The sequence below is a fragment of the Triturus cristatus genome, chromosome 8 (genome assembly GCF_964204655.1).
Source record: "Triturus cristatus chromosome 8, aTriCri1.1, whole genome shotgun sequence".
Lineage (NCBI taxonomy): Eukaryota > Metazoa > Chordata > Amphibia > Caudata > Salamandridae > Triturus > Triturus cristatus.
The window spans coordinates 750,151,951-750,171,029 of NC_140591.1; the positions used below are offsets into that span (position 1 = coordinate 750,151,951).

The following is a 19,079-nucleotide window of genomic DNA, read 5'->3' on the forward strand; positions in this document are numbered from 1 at the left end:
CAAGAATATTCATGTGTTAACTTTGCTTGAGTTTAGTTATGGCTGGCATTGCTACAAAACAATGATAGGTAACTGCTGTTTATGCACAGGTCTTACGGAACATTTTTCACATATCTTGTGTTTATGCCCCATCTTTACATGAATGGTGTTTCTTGTTGACACTATTGTTGTTAATAGCAATTGTTCTCATGATTAAAACAGCAAATGATGCTTGTTGGAACAACACAGTTCCTCAAACAAATGTGAGAAAATATTTTGTTTGTGGTATCCAACAGTTAAAGAAGAATTGTCATAATGTCACTAAGGATTTACATTTCAATTTTGTTCCATTACACTGGTGGATTTACTCTTTTTCATTTGTTAGTTTCTGTAAGACCCAGGACCATTATGATATAAAACCTAATATTATTATTTTATCAGGGTTGTAGATGTGCATGCTCTCAATTCATTGCAAGGACTGCTATAAATAAACTGCTATCATCAGCCCCAGCCTTAAGAGAGAGGATAAATAACTGGCTTGCAATAACAGCCTGCACAACAACAGACAAATTCTAAAGGATGCCCTGAAATCGAAGGCTGTTCCCCCCACTATGTACCTGGTTAACTCACTTGATAGTAAGCTTTTTAGTCCTATAGTATCTGAGGGTGTGTTGTAGGCCTAAATTGACTTTATTTTACTTATAAAGTGCAATCTGCACATCTAAGTTTTTTCTAGGGCCTCAGACATCAGAGAACATACATGTTCACTGTCAATGAAGGCATATCAACATTTACTGAGCAACGGCAAAGTTATATAATAAGAAATCAGGTAATGCAGTAGGAGTGGCCAAATCTACATCATGCAATAGAGGGTAAAACAATACTCTCTGGGTCAACTCTTTTGAGGACAGAGACTAATCCAGGAATTGTTGTCACTTCTACCCACTGAGGTTCTGTATTTATGGTCCTACGCCTGACTGCCAATGCAAATGGTCTATAGATATTCTCTCTATGCAAAGTATCTAACTTTTCAGGACTATTGCCAACTTCAAGCACATATCACATATTTCCATGGATCAGCTAATTGATATTAGTGGCTAATCCGTAATTAAGGCCAATGTACTGGTGAGACAGGGTCACCCTTCAATCAATTGGCAGCTCTAGTGTTCTTCAGAAGATCTCTAAACAAGATCCCATGTGAAAACAACATCCAAGTCCCACACATCCTCCTCCAATAGCAGTAGAATAGCAAAATGTGCCCATCCCTCTCATCTGCAACTGCATTCAGGGGGCTTGATTCGCAAAGGTGAATTTACATGTTTTTTCATTATTCACAAAACTGCATTTTAATAGTAAGTTTACAAGTGTGGAGACTCCGTAGTTGGGGTGAAGAACTCACATAAAAAGATTGGTCTGTCCCATCTTTTTTATGTGTGGAATTCTACACCCCGACTATGGAGTTTCTGAACTTTTAAACTTACTAGTAAAATGCATTTTTGTAAATACTGAAAATGCGCAATTTTACACAAACGTGAATGTTTACGTTTGTGAATCAGGACCAGTGTGATTCTATTGTAACAACGTTGGACTTGGCCCTTTTTGCAGGGTCTTCCCTGAACTTTTTGCCTTCCTCCTGGTATTTTTTCTGACCTGGTGTTGGTGGTTTTAGGACTCTGGGCACTTTATCACTGCTGTCTAGTGTAAAGTGCATGTGCTCTCTAAGGTAAACGTGATAAGATTGGTCTACACCTGTTTGACGTATTTAATTTACCTATCAGTCCCTTGTAAAGTGATATATCATATACCCGGGGCCAGTAAATTAAATGCTACTGGTGGGCTTGCAGCGCTGTTTGCGCCACCCACCAAAATAGCCTTTCAAACCTGTCTCAGTCCTCTGCCATTGCTGGGCCTGCACATGCAGTTTACTGCCACTGTGACGTGGCACATAAAGTGGTTGCCATGTCTGTGACTCCCCTTTTACTACATATCAGTCATCCCTAAGGTAGGCCCTAGCTAGCCCTATGGGCAGGGTGCAATGTAGATAAAAGGTAGGACATGTGCCTTAACTGTGTGGCATGTCCTGGTAGTGACAAACAGCCATTTTGGTTTCTCACTACTGTGAGGCTTCCCGCTCATAGGAATGCATTGGGGATTCCCTGATAAGTGTTTCAGGGGTATTTCCTGATCTGAGAGGAGTAGCTTGATCAAGTTTGGTATGTTTGGAATAGTGGTAATAAATGCAGCGTAATGGTGTGCGCAGATTTATTGTCACTATTTTAGAAATGCCACTTTTAGAAGTGGACATTTCTGTGTGCTATGTGTCTTTGTGCCTGCCTGATGTATATTGCATGTCTGGCTCTGGAATGACAGGGGCTGGGGAGGTGCAGTGGCTCCAGAGGGGCTGGGTGAGTCAGCGCTAGGCTGAATAGTCCAGTCTGCATTTGGAGTAGTGGGAGGAGTAGCACCTGACCCTGAATAGGACTCTGCCTGCCTTCCACAATGCTGGCTCCGCCCTCCTGTGGTGTGTCTGGGGCTGGAGCCTACACTTAAAAAGGAGGTTGTTGTGCACAGGAAATAAAATGTTAAGTCCTCCCCAGAACTGGTTTAGACCGGGCACATAGCCCTGTGCCAGGGGGAGAACAAAGAACATAGAGGGTATAAGTATTGGGACTGTGACCCCATGTAAACTGTGCTGTTGTGCTTACTTGGGACAGGTAGCCAGCAGGTTGCTGGATTGCCAGGAGGTACTGCCATCTGGGACCAAGCTGTTACCTGCTGGGGAGGGGCTGGAGAGATTGACCATCTGCTTAGGGTCCCTATGTGCTAGCCTGCCTGCTATTACTGTGCCCAGCTCTACTCTCAGGAACTGGGGACTTGGCACCTTGTGAGCCCTTCATTTTTATTACCAGAGTGCCAGGTGAGGAGAGGAGCACTTTGTGCCCTGCAGCGTGGGCAGCGCCTCCCTCTCGTTTATGGCCGGAGCAACAGAGGGGAGAGCCAAGTCGAGGAAAGCGCTCTCCTGCTCCTGGCCGAGCCTCCTGACGCATTTCCAGTGGTAGGCAGCCGGGGCTCTGCTACGTCTCCCCAGGCTGTGAGGAAAACACCAAAACCCGCAGGAATCCCTGGCCGGGATTGTCTGGAGACATGAGAAGGCGGGTTGGAGCCTACCCTCCATTTCTGCACTGAGGAAGCCCCCGGCCGCACAGAGCTGCCGTTTGAGAGCGGCTGCTTGTTTCAAGGTAGCCAGCTAGCAACCAGGTTGTGGGCAAGGCCGAAAGACAGAAAGTGGAGACCTGATGGAACCCAGGCAAGGGCTGAGCCTGGTGGTGGGTGTGGCCCGCGCACGGAGAGGAGACGCTGCAGACAGGGGACCCAAGAATTCCGGGACCTCACGGGCCGCGGATGAGCCACTGAGGAACCCGGGCAGGAGCTCACTGGGAGCTCCAGGATCCGGCCCGATTGGCAGAAAGGGAGAGAATCCCCAGTGAGTGGGGCTCGAAAAGGCACACTGTTGGTGCCCGCCTATTTACCCTGCACAAGAGAAGCCCCAGTGAGTGGGGCTTGGAGGGCACACTATTGGTGCCTATTTTGTTTATACAGCTGCACCGCCAGGTCGCGGGCACCTGTAACGTGGGGCACACATGATTGGGGAGGACAAGGGTGAGTTGCACACCCCGCCCCATGTGAGGATAGTACCCATAACTGAGCGCTGCATTGGCAGCCAGGAAGGCCGTGACTTGGGGACCGAGGGCATTGCAGGGAAGCCCAAGGCGGGCCCCCGAGGAGCAGGCCAGCTGATCTGGTGTTCACCTCATGTTTTGGTTGGGCGTAAGGCCCTGAGGTAATGTGTGCACCGTATGAGTGTTACTGTGGCGCACTAGTAATTCAGAATTAATGCCTCATCTGATCTATGCATAATGTGTTTATGCCAAGTACAGTGGTTACCAGTAGTTACTGGTTGCTTCTTTATTTTCACTACTTATGTGTTTTAATGGTTATGAGAGTGGCCCGATTGGCCCTGTAATGTTTATAATCCCCTGTACAGTAATACCTAGTGCCAGGTGGCACAGTATATATATGTGATTATGCTCTGATGTGGTTTATGGATAATACAAAGGCTATTTTTATAAAACCTTGTGTGGAGATTCTTTTGTGGTGTGCCTAATGTGTCGCTGCTGTGTGAGTGGATTGCCCAAATGCTTTACACATTGCCTCTGGGATAAGCCTGACTGTTTGTGCCAAGCTACCAAGGGGGTGAGCAGGGGTTATCTTCAGCATGTAACTCTCTTGCCTTAACTAGACTGGTGGTTTCTGCCTGTCTTAGGGGCATGCCCTAGCCAACCAGAAAACCCATTTCTAACAAACATTACCTGAACACATCACATGCTCCTTTTGTAAATTTCCAGATCACACTCAGTAACCCTTAATATTTGTGATAGCATTGTGAATGGACTGAATTGGATGAGCAGCATCTGATCATATTATGGTAAGAAATGCTAGTGTACCCAGACCAATTTAACCAATGCAGCTAAAAATAAATGTCAAGTTGCCACATAAGGTTATAGACTGTAGGTGCTGGCCAGTATACTGCTACACCCTAGGTACACTGGGGATTTTTCTCTAAAGTTACTGCAAAACACCTCACATTACCACATGTACCTGCAAGTCCTGGTTGACCCTGGGGTCCTCTGGCTCCTTTCGGTCCCTCTATCGCTGAGCCAGGCAGTCCAGGAAATCCTTGTCGGCCCTCAGGACCTTGAGCACCAGGAAGACCTTTATCCCCTTTGCTGCCAGGGAATCCACTTACTCCTGGGAATCCTGGTACACCACTATCTCCTTTGAAACCTAGGAATAAAAAAATGCATTATTTTCATGACACAAAAACATCAAGAGATATATAGGGTTTTTTCCAGTATCTAGCTGTCATCTACCTCTCTATCTCACCATCTGTCTGTCTATGAATAAACAGCTATGTACTCTAGTGATTCTTGAAAATATGAATTGGCAAGCAGTTATAAACATTCAGGACAGATTGTCAAAGGTAATTTTACCCTTAAGTTGAACTTCTGTGCTTAATTACATCCATTTATAAGTGTGAGATCAAGTTCTATAGCCACAAAACACGATTTTATAGTCGTAAATTGACTTGCTCGCACATATTATTCCTTGACTGCGGTGTGCTGTCACATATGAGCAAACTTGCTCAACTGAGTGGACTATGGGTGCTGCAGTACAAAAGTGCCTCCCCAAGTAGGTGAACACCAACATACCTGTGAGGTTGTCTGGGCTCACAAATGTTTGTCAAATAAATTATCACCTAGCTATAGTCACAGATTTACTCATGCTAAAGGCAGAAGTTAGTGCCTATAGAGGTTGAAACGGGGCGAGGTCCTGCTTCCAGGCTAAAGACTAATCCTTTCATTTGGGTGAGGTCATATGGTTGAGCAAATGGCAACAAACCCAGCAAGGGCTCCAGTGTAAAGATGCCTTCTACATTTGGATACTTTGGCAGGTAAAAACAGGACTCAGGATGACAGCTCTAGCTTGGATTTGACCTCAACGGCCTCAGTTGGAATGCAAGAGCAAATGTGGGTGTTAAATTTTAATATCTGGTTTAGGTAAGTGTCACGTTCAGTAACAGAACATAATTGGAAACCCTTTCAATTTACAAAGGCTAGTAACTGTAAGCGGAAGCCTGTGAAAATGGAGGCCAAGCATAATATTCAATACAAAGACAAATACAAACAAATTGACTAAATGTTGCAGCTGAACTATTGTGTGAATGCATGTGTTGCTATTTTGGAGAAATCTTTGAGATGAAGCTCAGCTGGCACCAGATCTTCGGTTCCAAGCTAAGCATTGCTTGGTTAATTTGGTAAAGTGGTATTTCTTATCATTTGATAACACGATTGCCAATTTAGGCAGTGCTTTATATCCCTAAACTACACTAATACATTTTATTGTTTCATTTCTACTGTTGTGTGTTTGCAATCTAAAAGCTTATGTAAGTGTCTTGATTGTACATTTGGTGGAACGCAGAACTAGCACAAAGGTTACATCTGCATTAGTTCTAAAAACACAGATTTTGGTAAACCTTCACATGCAGAACTATGGTTAAACCTTTGGATTATATACCATAATCCAGAAAGACAGACTGGTGCTGCACAGGAGGAGAATGGTGAACGGCTCTTGGAGATGACACTTTGTGCAGAGCCTGTGCAAGCGCTGAACTTATCTATGGAGGGAGGCAAGAAACACATGCTTATTTTCTGGTTTCAGAAAGTAAATGAAGGCTGGCAATGGTGCAGTGATATACTGAATGCAGTGTTGGTGTATGTACGATAATTTGTTTGCTTTGAGCTCATTGAAGGCCTTGCATAGATAGTATCACTGCAGTGTTGACAGTAAAGATTGGGTGTTGTAATACCAGATTGGTTAGTGTTTTGGATGATCAATGTCATTGACACAACATGGCTGCAGTTTTGTGTAGCAGCCTCAGGTATGTAAAGAAGCAGTCTCAAATTGATACCGCATTTCTGGAATGAGTGGGCCCGTGCAGCTTACTTCCCTTGTGAAGCCTTTAAAACTGAAGAAGGATTTAAGAAACACTTGCTTGTTTGATAAGAATGAAGACTCAGTGAAGTGCAGTGAAATAGTGAAAAATGTCTGTGTGCTGTGGTTTGGTGTGTGGGGATGGGTGGCATTTGTTTGAAAGTCACAGGAGAATAAAATTAGTCTCAAGCTGGTACAGTATTTTGTGCACAGATTTTGCATCAGCTTACTTTGAATTTAGAATGTAATTGCAAAGTTCTCCCAGCAAAACATGTGTAGTGAAGGTAATTTCTTGAATGACAAGATGTTAATGATAGATTAGCCTGTCCCAAAAAGTATTTCTTGCTTGTGGCTAAAGTCAATTAGGCATAAATCGCCAAAGTGCAATAGCAATGTAAGACACTGATTGCTCATACCAGCTTTCATTATGTTCATTGGGACTGTTTGTTCAAGTCAATCAGACTGCAGCATTTCTGAATTTTTGAAATATTAACAAAACTTTACTTGAAGCTTACTTTGATACTTGCACATAAATCCTACTATAAAGTTCTGAATTATCCTGCACAGGTTGTTGCTCAATTTAGGCATACGCTTCCTGCTTACAGACAAATATATTCATTCGCTACAGCGAAAGTTTAAGAAGATATTAGGGAAATAGAACAGTCTAAGAAACAGAGATTTTATACTCCTTAAACTGTTGCTTTTTGAATCACAGTTCTAATGAACCGATGCTTAAATGTAAATAAAACGTGATACCAAGGGAATATGTTACATTTTGCCACTGTACACTGGAGAAGCCGTTGTGAGTGAGAAATTTGTGTACTCAAAAAACGAAAACCTGAGACTTCATATTGCACTACCCTATTTCTCACCCTTTGCCTCTCTCAATATATCTTCTACCTCAACTCTCTGACTTATCTCAAACCTCTTTCTACCACTCTTTCCAATGCACTACCCTATTTCTCACCCTATATCTCTATCAATATATCCTCTACATCGACTCTCCCATTCATCTCAAACCCCATACCACACTACTCTGACCCTGAAAATAGCCCTTTCTAGACTCTCCCCTAATCTACCCCTCCTTACACCATCTGACACCTCTTTTTACTAGATTGATCCCCCAAAACAAGCCTTTCTAAACTCTTGCCTTTGACTCTTCCCCTCCACATCGCTTTTTACTCATCCCAAGCCCCCCCACTACTGCTATGACGTCCCCCCCAAAAAAATCTAAATATTTCACTCTTGTATCCCTCCAATATCCTTTTCAATAAAAATAACAAACTAACATGTCCACTTATCAAATTTCATATGTCACTATACTAATTCACCACTAATCCTTTATAGGTTCCGAGTAGTGTGCTACTCGCTGAAAAAAGTGCTTCAACACCCCATCAGGGGTAACAAGGGCAATATATATATGCAAACCTCTGTCAAACTTCTATCCCTCTGCTACCCTTCTCAATCCAAACAACAGACTAACATATCATCCACCACTCAAATTACTTTCATATTTCACTATACTAATTCAACATTAATCCTTTAATGGGTTCTGGAGTAGCGTGCTACTCACCAAAAAAGCACTTCAACACCCCAGTAGGGGTAACAAGTGCTATATAAATGCAAACCTTTTTCCCTACTCTATCCCTCCGCTATCCTTCTCAATCCAAATAACTGGCTTCTATCCACCACTCAAATTACTTTCATATTTCACTATACTAATTCAACATTAATCCTTTAATGGGTTCCGGAGTAGCGTGCTACTCACCAAAAAAGCACTTCAACACCCCAGTAGGGGTAACAAGCGCTATATAAATGCAAACATTTTTTCCCCTCTTCCATCCCTCCGCTATCCTTCTGAATCCAAATAACTGACTAACCTATCCACCACTCAAATTACTTTCATATTTCACTATATTAATTCAACAGTAATCCTTCTTGGGTTCCGGAGTAGCGTGCAACTTGCCGAAAAAGCGCTTTAACGCCTCATCAGGGGTAGTAACCGCTATATAAATGCAATTACAATACAATACAATATAGAAGTGGGTAATGTTGTACTAGCCATATGAAAATGCAAAGTCGCCCCCATACTTAGTGGCTGGATTTTCCTCACCCTTTTGTGTTTAAGATGTCTTCCTCATCCATAGTCCCTCTTCAATATTTATATGTCTCCCTTGGCGAAGTTAGTTGAACAATTGGGCTTCGAGATCATCTCATATGCAGATGACACGCAGCTCATGTTCACCATTGGGGAAAATTTAGAGGAGGAAAAAATCCGCTTTGCCAATGGCCTGAAGACAATATATGATTGGATGACGGCCAACTACCTCCAACTAAATCCAGACAAATCAGAGATTATGCTGCTAGGTAAAGCAACCAATGTCTGGGCAAATGATTGGTGGCCTATCCAATTGGGCTCTGCCCCTATCCCCAAGGTTTCAGTCAATAACCTGGGTATAAAAATTGATAGGTCAATGTCTATGAAAGACCATATCGCAACCACATCTGCTTCATGTTATTACAGTCTTCGGCTTTTGAGAAAAATCCTCCCCTATATGCCTACCAACCATCGTAGGACTTTGGTGCAAGCTCTGGTTACTAGCCGTCTGGATTATGCCAATGCAATGATGGCAGAAGTAGGTGAGACCCTCCTGGCCAAGCTGCAGGTGGTCCAGAATACTGCTGCAAGGATGATTTTAAATCGACCTGCAGGTACCCCCTCTTTACCATTACTTAGAGAACTTCACTGGCTTTCGGTGAAAAAGAGATCTTTTTTCAAGATCTGTTGTCTCACCTACTCCGCTCTTAACAATAATGGCCCTCTTTAACTACAACAAAAACTCTTTAAATACTGCCCTTCAAGGAATCTCAGATCTAGCTCTCACGGCCTACTACAGGTCCCCCGCTTCCGTCTTTTCCGGACGGGAGGCAGATCGTACTCATACTTAGCCCCAAAATATTGGAACCAGCTTCCTTATGCTTTGAGATCAACTCCTAGATAAGAACTTTTTAAGAAAAAGCTTAAAGCCTTTTTGTTCTGAACTTTCATCTAGTTCCTTTCTGATGGCTTGTTTCAGGTTGTTAGTCTATCAGTCAGCGCCGAGATGCCCCAGGGTGATTTGAGCGCTTTACAAACACAATAACATAACATAACATAACATAGTTGTTGCCGTTCACAGTTAATGTGACCAATTACGAACTGGGTAAGTAGCCCAAGCAACTAGGCCTTGCATTGCTTACTGAAGTACCATCATGATAATTACAACTTTTTTTACCACGAGAACGCCTGTAACGTGAATGCCTTTACACAAAAATGTCAGTATTTTACATGTAAGTATAAACCTATATATATATTTATATATATATATATATATATATATATATATATATATATATATAGATATATTCACTGAAAAAACCATAGGTTTCACACATGTTATAGTTAGCGGAAATTTTACTGATAAAAAACCAGTGAAATTCCCCCGTTATAGTTAGCGCAGGCAACTATAACTCACGCGACTGCAATCCTCTGCTGATGCTAATACTGTATTTAGACACTTATTTGCCCATGTCTTCTTCCATACATTTTTAGCTATACATATATTACAAATATTTTTTTTTCATAAAGACACATATGTCATCAGCAGAAGATTGCAGTCGCGTGAGTTATAGTTGCCTGCGCTAACTATAACGGGGGAATTTCACTGGTTTTTTATCAGTAAAATTTCCGCTAACTATAACATGTGTGAAACCTATGGTTTTTTCAGTGAATTTGCAAGGTTTTTTAAATGCTAATTCCTAACTATAACGTGTGTGAAACCTATGGTTTTTTCAGTGAATTAGTACGGTTTTTTAAATGCTAAGTTTTTTTCCCTTATAATAAGCCCTGTACATTTGGTGGCCTTCGGCCACCAAAAGCACAGGGGGTGGGGTAAGTGTGGATAGTGTTTTTTGCCCTTAACATAAGCCCGGTGCTTTTGGTGGCCTTCGGCCACCAAAAGCACAGGGGGTGGGGTAAGTGTGGATAGTGTTTTTTTTATTTTTATTTTTTTACCGTACGCTTACGGTAAGCGTACGGTAAGCGTACCCCGCGAAATTGCCGAAAAAAAAATAAAACCGTTTTTGCACTTGGGGGATGTTTGGGGACTCCCTCAACATGACTATGTGGGAGGGAGTTGTCAAAACAGCCCCTTTACATGTTTTTGGGCTTGATATTTTAAAAATCACTCTCAGTGCGAGAGACAAAATGGCGGCCGCTGCTTCCTGGTTTCGGCCGATTCGAATGTTTACTAAGATCTAAGAGCCAATCAGAATCGCGCTCGCGCACGCCACCGTACGCTTACCGTAAGCGTACGGTAAGCGTACCGTAAGCTGGCTCAGATATATATATTGATTTAAAGGCTATTTTCTCAGAATCTACTGAACAGATTTACACCAAACCTACAAAAGGCACTTCCTTGACCTAGGGACTACCTCTCTGCCAAATTTTGAGTAATTCTGTTCAGCCGTTCGGGCTGTAGCTCGTTCTAAAGGTCCTATGGAAAAATGCATGCGAAAAACGCGTTTTGGGACCCCCCTTTTATCTCAGCCCCCGCTTGACGGATCCCCCCGAGACTTTCAGGGTAGGAGCGGAGCGTAGCGCCCCACCTATTTTGAAAAATTTGCGAGGATTCGTCGACCGGCGCCAAAGTTATTCAAAATAGAATGTTGAGGTTTTCCTATGGAAACGTGGTCCTAACTATAACTACCTACTGGCTATCGCCAGTAGGTAATATAGATATATATATATATAGATATATATATATACACTCCACAGTTGGATGGGAACACCCGTTGCCTCCAAAACAAAGGGCGCGTCGAAGTAGAAGACCTCCCAAGCGCGGTCACAATAATTCACCAAACTTCTTCGAGAAAAAGCAATCAACGCCGTGTCTGTGCAAAATTATTTAATGCCAGCTGAAAATGCTACATATATATATGTATGTATATATGTATATTATATATATATCAAAGAAAAGAGCCCAACTCCGACTTGCTTGCAAGATGACTTGTATTTGTCAAGTGCTCAGCAGCATCAAAACACTCATTTCAGATTCCTGACCGGTTTCGGCGACCTCGCCTTGTTCACAGGTGAGTGTAATTTGTAGCCTCCTAGTGGTCATGTGGCCCACAGTGAAATACTGCAGGCCCCAGAATGCACCATAGTGTAAAAATCGATATCTTAGTGATGAATGTCAATTAAAGTGCAAACAGTGTTAAAAAAATATCACAGGCACAGTGCCCTTCGCTGCCAGTCACAAATTAGTTTACTTGCAATGCGGTGTTCCAGAGAGAGAAACGTCTCTCTCATCTCTCTTTCTCCTTCGCGTTGCCAAATATCCTCTGAAATCCTGTGGCTGGCACGGTGCACGAGCGGGTCAAGCCCCCTCCATCAACTGTTTACAAAGGGCTCCATTTTACTGGGGGCCCCCACCCTGCAGGGCGGGCTCTCAGTAACAGGAACGGAGAATCCTGTAGTTTCAAAAAGCATCAAAGAAAAGAGCCCAACTCCGACTTGCTTTCAAGATGACTTGTATTTGTCAAGTGCTCAGCAGCATCAAAACACTCATTTCAGATTCCTGACCGGTTTCGGCGACCTCGCCTTGTTCACAGGTGAGTGTAATTTGTAGCCTCCTAGTGGTCATGTGGCCCATAGTGAAATACTGCAGGCCCCAGAATGCACCATAGTGTAAAAATCGATATCTTAGTGATGAATGTCAATTAAAGTGCAAACAGTGTTCAAAATATATCAGAGGCACAGTGCCCTTCGCTGCCAGGCACAAATTAGTTTACTTGCAATGCGGTGTCCCAGAGAGAGAAACGTCTCTCTCATCTCCCTTTCTCCTTCGCGTTGCCAAATATCCTCGGAAATCCTGTGGCTGTCACGTTGCACGAGCGGGTCAAGCCCCCTCCATCAACTGTTCACAAAGGGCTCCATTTTACTGGAGAAAGGGAGATGAGAGAGACGTTTCTCTCTCTGGGACACCGCATTGCAAGTAAACTAATTTGTCCCTGGCAACGAAGGGCACTGTGCCTGTGATATATTTTGAACACTGTTTGCACTTTAATTGACATTCATCACTAAGATATCGATTTTTACACTATGGTGCATTCTGGGGCCTGCAGTATTTCACTATGGGCCACATGACGACTAGGAGGCTACAAATTACACTCCAATAATAAGATATCTCAAAATAGAGTGGGGGTCTAAGGGATAAGGTTTAGAGACTCAAACAGTATATAATCCCCAAATCAACATACCAAACAAAGAAAACTGTGAGTCTAAAATAGTCAAGTGACCTTGAAATTGCTACACTACAAGTTCTACATCAAGTCTAATTGTTAACACAAAGAAAACATATCACACTGGATATATGTATGCATAGAGAATGTGTGTATGCATAAAAGATTCCCATCACCCACTAGAAGTGGCTCGCTTCATCATTTGGGAACCCAGGGACTTCCCAGAGAACCATCCACTATCTTTTACGCATACACATATTCTCTATGCATACATATATCCAGTGTGATATGTTTTCTTTGTGTTAACAATTAGACTTGATGTAGAACTTTTAGTGTAGCAATTTCAAGGTCACTTGACTATTTTAGACTCACAGTTTTCTTTGTTTGGTATGTTGATTTGGGGATTATATACTGTTTGAGTCTCTAAACCTTATCCCTTAGACCCCCCCCACTCTATTTTGAGATATCTTATTATTGTTATTTGAGCAGCTTTTGGCTGCGGGTCTCTTTTTTTTTCTCCTCTTAAGGGTTCTGTCCCAACAGACAACAAGACCCTTTTCATTGCTCTTTGGATACGCGCATTATTTTTAAACTATGGCAGAACTCACGGGCTTGTCCTTCGATGAAGACATGCTTCAGTCCATTCTGAGTACTAATCCTAGTATTCTAGACAGTTTACCAACAGTCACCAGTAACACACAAGATGACTGGCAGATCTTACTCAAATTGAAAAAAGCACATTCCCGCACTTTTATACACGGTGCAATAATGATGGAATACCTTAGGAACAACTGCGCACCGATGGGCCTAATAGTAACGAATGCCCCTCGCCTTTTCCTTACAGATAAAACTTTCCTTAAACATTGGTCACTTATCGCATGGCGGTGCACCCGCGATTGGTTAATTTTAATTATCAGCACTGCTAAGAAAGCAGCGGATGTTATACTTTTGGAGATACAGACACTAGAGGGCCAGATTAAGGCATCAATTACGAGTGCCTTATATAAAAGGAACTTGGAAGAAACCAACAAATCCAATAAAGAACATAAAGATACCATCCTTTTGACCAAAATCAATAAATTCAAAAAGGACTTAGCTCGTTTTTCTTTCGAGAAAGTCTATCCTTACACAAGTGAGAACTACACCCCTCCAGAGTTCAATAGGAAAGGAAAAAGGTATGGATACAATTATTCTTCATCAGGATCAGACACTCACTCGACAGATTCAGATGGGTCAAGTACATCAGCGCCTTTCAATAAGACTTACATTCCACGCTCCCGCCCCAACCGTAGGCGAGGCACACAGAACCAGTATGAACAACAGAATCCTTGGTGGCCCCCCTCTCCATGGGGCTATCAACCATTGCCCTTTGCACAATCTATGGCCCCCTTCCCATGTCAACCACCATTCTTCGGCCAGCAACCTTTTTTAGGACAGAGCCGAGGACGCAACAGAGGCAGAAGAAGAGGAGAGGCACAACCACATGTACACTGGCAACCAGACCAACCTCCACAGAACATCCGCAACAGGAAGGGTGTACCACCAGCAGGGCAGAGCACAGATACGACGACTTAGTTATAAATCTAAGTCAGAGGACACTCACTACAGTAGAACTTAATGTTCTGAATAGGGGTTTAGGATTTGTACCTGCTAATGTAGGTGATCCTTTCCAGTTGAGACAAGAAATTGAAAACCTTTTTCAGAAAAATACGTCTACATTTTTTCTTTAAAAATAAAGACCCAATGGGGACAGACACATCGGACCCCATGTATTTTTCTAACACTGGTTTAAGACCACCTTCTAATTTCAATCCACCTGCTCATCTTACACCTGACCAGGTGAAAGTCTTTGAACAAGCGGTAATACATGACATCACTCTACCCAATTCTAAGAGTGATCGAGTGTATCAGAATTTATCCAGCATTGAGAAACAGGCCTTGAAAACACTCCAGAATGACGATAGTATTACTATCAAGCCCGCCGACAAAGGCGGTGCTATTGTCATTTTGGACACTGTCACCTATCGAGATGAGTGCCTAAGGCAACTAAATGACACCAAATCATACCGGGCTCTTGTAGAGGATCCTACAACAAGATTGTCTATCGAAATTCACGATCTTGTTAATGAAGCTAGAGTCAGGCTGGATCACTTCGCAAGAATCTGAGTTTCTCATCACTAAATTTCCGATTATGCCGTATTTTTACATACTGCCAAAAATACATAAAATAACTAGACCACCACCCGGTCGTCCTATCATATGAGGCATTGGTTCACTTCTGGAACCCTTATCCACCTTTGTTGATTTCTTTCTAAGACCCATGGTTAAAGAAATGCCCACCTTTCTTCAAGACACCAAAGATGTCTTACGACTATTACCAGAGATTGCTTTCAACATTGAGACCGACCTTCTGGTCAGTTTCGATGTTGAATCGCTGTACACTTGTATTCCCTAAGAAGAGACTTTGGAAGCCATCAGGGGTCTTCTGGATAATAGAGACCGTGATACCATAACACCGACACACTTTATCATGGAATGTGCCAGACTGGCGATGACGGAGAATTTCTTCAGATTTGAAGAAACCATCTTTCTCCAGGTCTCCGGTACATCAATGGACAGCATTTTTGCTCCAGTCTGGCCAATCTCTATGTTCACTGTTTCGAACAGGACATTGTGCTCACTGACCAGAATCCTTTTCGAGGGCAGATTGCCTGCTGGAAGAGATACATAGACGATATCTTGGTGGTCTGGCATGGCACCGTGGCCACTCTTCTGGATTTTCACTCTTGGTTAAATTCTCAAAACAATTTTTTGAAATTTACCGTCACGCATGATAAGGCCAGACTCCCATTCCTAGATATCATGATTTACTCTACATCAGGTACTTTGGGCAGTGAACTGTACAAAAAACCTCAGACTAAGAATTCTCTTCTGGGTTTTCATAGTCATCACCCCAAATCTCTCCGACAAAATCTGCCAGTGGGACAGTTCCTGCGTATTCGCAGGAACTGCTCTACGAAAGATAGCTTCCTATCTCACGCTGATGAACTTTCTAAACAATTGAAAGCCAGACAATACCCAACTCACTTGGTCAAACAAGCTTACAAACGGGCGACCAACAATAACAGAGACGCCCTTCTCGAACCTCCGGTTCCCAAGGTACCACTGACAAGAATGACCTTAGTCACTACCTTTAGCACATTCTCCAACAATGTACAGAAGTCAGTACGCAAACATTGGCACATTCTCAATGTTGGAAATGACAATATTCCACTCCCCTTGTTTTCCTTCAAGCGAGGAACCAGTTTGCGTGACAACCTCATTCACACAAGACCTAAAGTCAAACAGGGCATGAAAGCATTAACATTATGGGACTTACCACCCATACAGGGCCACTATCCGTGTGGCTCTTGTTCAGCATGCCCACAGACTCAGCAAACTAAATCGGTTGATTTGGGGTTAGATAAACCATGGATTTTACGGAAACACACGAATTGCAACTCAGAGAAAGTGATTTACCAAATAACATGCCCCTGTTCACTTCGATACGTAGGGATGACAACACATAAGATCAAAATCCGTATCGGTGAACATAAGAGTACTATAAGTCGTAACAAACAAGCCACCAGACTAACTAGTCATTTTCTTGCTCTGAATCACAAACCTGAGGAATTGAGATGGCTCATCCTGGAACAACCTTTCATTCCATTGCACATTATTGATATAAAAAAATTCTCTTCCTCAGAGGGCAGAAATGGGTTTTCAAACTTAAGAGCAATGTCCAGGGACTAAATGATCAGATTCCATGGACATCGCTGTGATAAGCTGGTAGGAGGTTGCATAACACCTGTGAGCGGATGGCGAGTCACAGTTTGTCATTTGCTCTCTATTCGCAATCCACATATTCCATCATACGCAATCACAATGGTTTTGGTACCATGAGTTAAGTTCACGTATTCAAAATATTCAAAATACTCTTTATTGGTCGCTAATTAATTTAGGGATCCAAATTATATGAATACATGTCCATTACTGGAACGCCTGGACACCCCCCCTGGCCAATCCTCGAGTTTGTGCATGGGGTTTAACAATCCAATCGGTTACCTGTACCTTTTGCATGAAAAAACTACATTTCCCATGTGAGCTTAGGCTACACGTAACGACGTTCCTATGTCATCACCATGCGTTTTTCCTCCTACGTCGAACCAATACTACGGGTTCCCGTTTTATAAATGGCGAACACCACCATGGTCGAGTACCTCCCCTTCTGGCTCGGCAGCCGTACGAGGTACCGACGGATAGGTAAGATCTTTTGTGCCCAGGATTGTTTCGACCTCTTAAACAACGGACACTTGTCTCAAATGAGGCACTTTTTCGGCTCCATTAGCGGGTTCTGTTATCTGCTATTTTATATCGACCGAGAGCAGACAGAATCGTGCACTTAATCTTCATGTCGAAACCAGCATTATTGGCATTAGCAGACTTTTTATGGCATATTCTTGTTGATTATAGCAGTCACCACGTATGGAGTCTAGCACGGCACAACAGCTAGCACAATGTGGTGTTTTTCTTGGCAACGCGAGAACGATAGATGGCACTGTTCACACGAGTCATTATGATTAAATGCGATAAGCCCTTACTATTACACATACTCTTAGAGTATAGTCAAATAGTACTCTATGCCCATGTCCTTAAATAGCCATCCTTGAGGCGTAGGTTTTACATACAACATGATCAGTATACGATTACATAGAGGCATAGCCTTCTCGGTAGTCAGACTCCCGTGGGTTCTTTTCCCCGCTTTGGTTTTAAAGAAATGCGTTTTCATGTATTAAGTATTGTTATACTCACAGCATTAATGCTTAGATTATACAATACCTTTTCATCTATTTCCTAGAGCGGTGCCTCCTCAGCCTGAGCAGTTGCCCGGTGAGGCGAGGCGCATACCCAGAACTTTTCGGGTAAGTGACAACAACTAGTATTTCAATCATTTGATGTGGTGGTTGTACAGTTGTTTGATTATACTAATAAGTATTTTGCATAATTGGAAGACTTGATTCTTATGCGTCTTGTGACCTAACTGTGTCGCTGCACTCTTGTTGTTTACTTTTCACGTTTTTTGTTTCAACCTTTACAGGTAATTTCTCCTATACCTATCACAGGTTCAGGTTGTTTGATTTACCTGTTATTCATTTATAATATTCCAGTAGCTTTTTATGGTCCTGACGAAAGCTGGGATATAATCTATCCATAAGCTGAAACATGTAGACCAGTTTTTCACCACAGTTATTTGTTTAAACTGTTATAGCACTGTTTTAATTTGGTATCAAGGTAGCACCCAAATAAAAAAAAATGTTGTGCCTTGTTAACCAATTTTACTCATCACATTTTTTTCATCACTTGCACTGCATACATCACCCCGCACCATCTTCAATTTTGGTTCCTTCCACTCAAGCAACATATTGATAGATGCATCTGGGACACACTTGAACCTGTATCTACGTTCATCTGGTAGTGGATGGTTCTCTGGGAAGTCCCTGGGTTCCCAAATGATGAAGCGAGCCACTTCTAGTGGGTGATGGGAATCTTTTATGCATACACATATTCTCTATGCATACATATATCCAGTGTGATATGTTTTCTTTGTGTTAACAATTAGACTTGATGTAGAACTTGTAGTGTAGCAATTTCAAGGTCACTTGACTATTTTAGACTCACAGTTTTCTTTGTTTGGTACAAATTATACTCACCTGTGAACAAGGTGAGGTCGCCGAAACCGGTCAGGAATCTGAAATGAGTGTTTTGATGCTGCTGAGCACTTGACAAATACAAGTCATCTTGCAAGCAAGTCGGAGTTGGGCTCTTTTCTTTGATGCTTTTTGAAACTACAGGATTCTCCGTTCCTGTTACTGAGAGCCCGCCCTGCAGGGTCGGGGGCCCCCAGTAAAGTGGAGCCCTTTGTAAACATATATATATGTATATATATATTCACTGAAAAAACCATAGGTTTCAGGGGTGTTATAGTTAGCTGGACTTTTCACTTGTACAAAACCATTGAAATTCCCCCGTTATAGTTAGTTCAGCTAACTATAACTCGCGCGCCCGCAATGCACTGCTGATGACGTCACATATTACATCACTCATGACATGGTCAGTGACATCACTCATGACATCACTGATGACATCTCAAATGACATCACTGATGACATCACTGATGACATCATCCAGTGAATGTGTGTTATTCTGAAAATTAAATATGTTTTATA

General features: G+C 42.5%; 1 protein-coding gene across 3 annotated transcripts in view; it reads right to left on the reverse strand.

The window, feature by feature from the left end:
* The window catches only part of COL4A1 (collagen type IV alpha 1 chain), a 626,471-nt gene that overhangs the window by 37,813 nt on the left and 569,579 nt on the right, over nt 1-19,079 (reverse strand). For all 3 annotated transcript variants that reach the window (XM_085622171.1, XM_085622169.1, XM_085622170.1), the window contains exon 42: nt 4,639-4,824. In XM_085622171.1, coding sequence (XP_085478297.1) covers nt 4,639-4,824 — 186 coding nt within the window. The remainder of the gene's footprint in view (nt 1-4,638; nt 4,825-19,079) is intronic.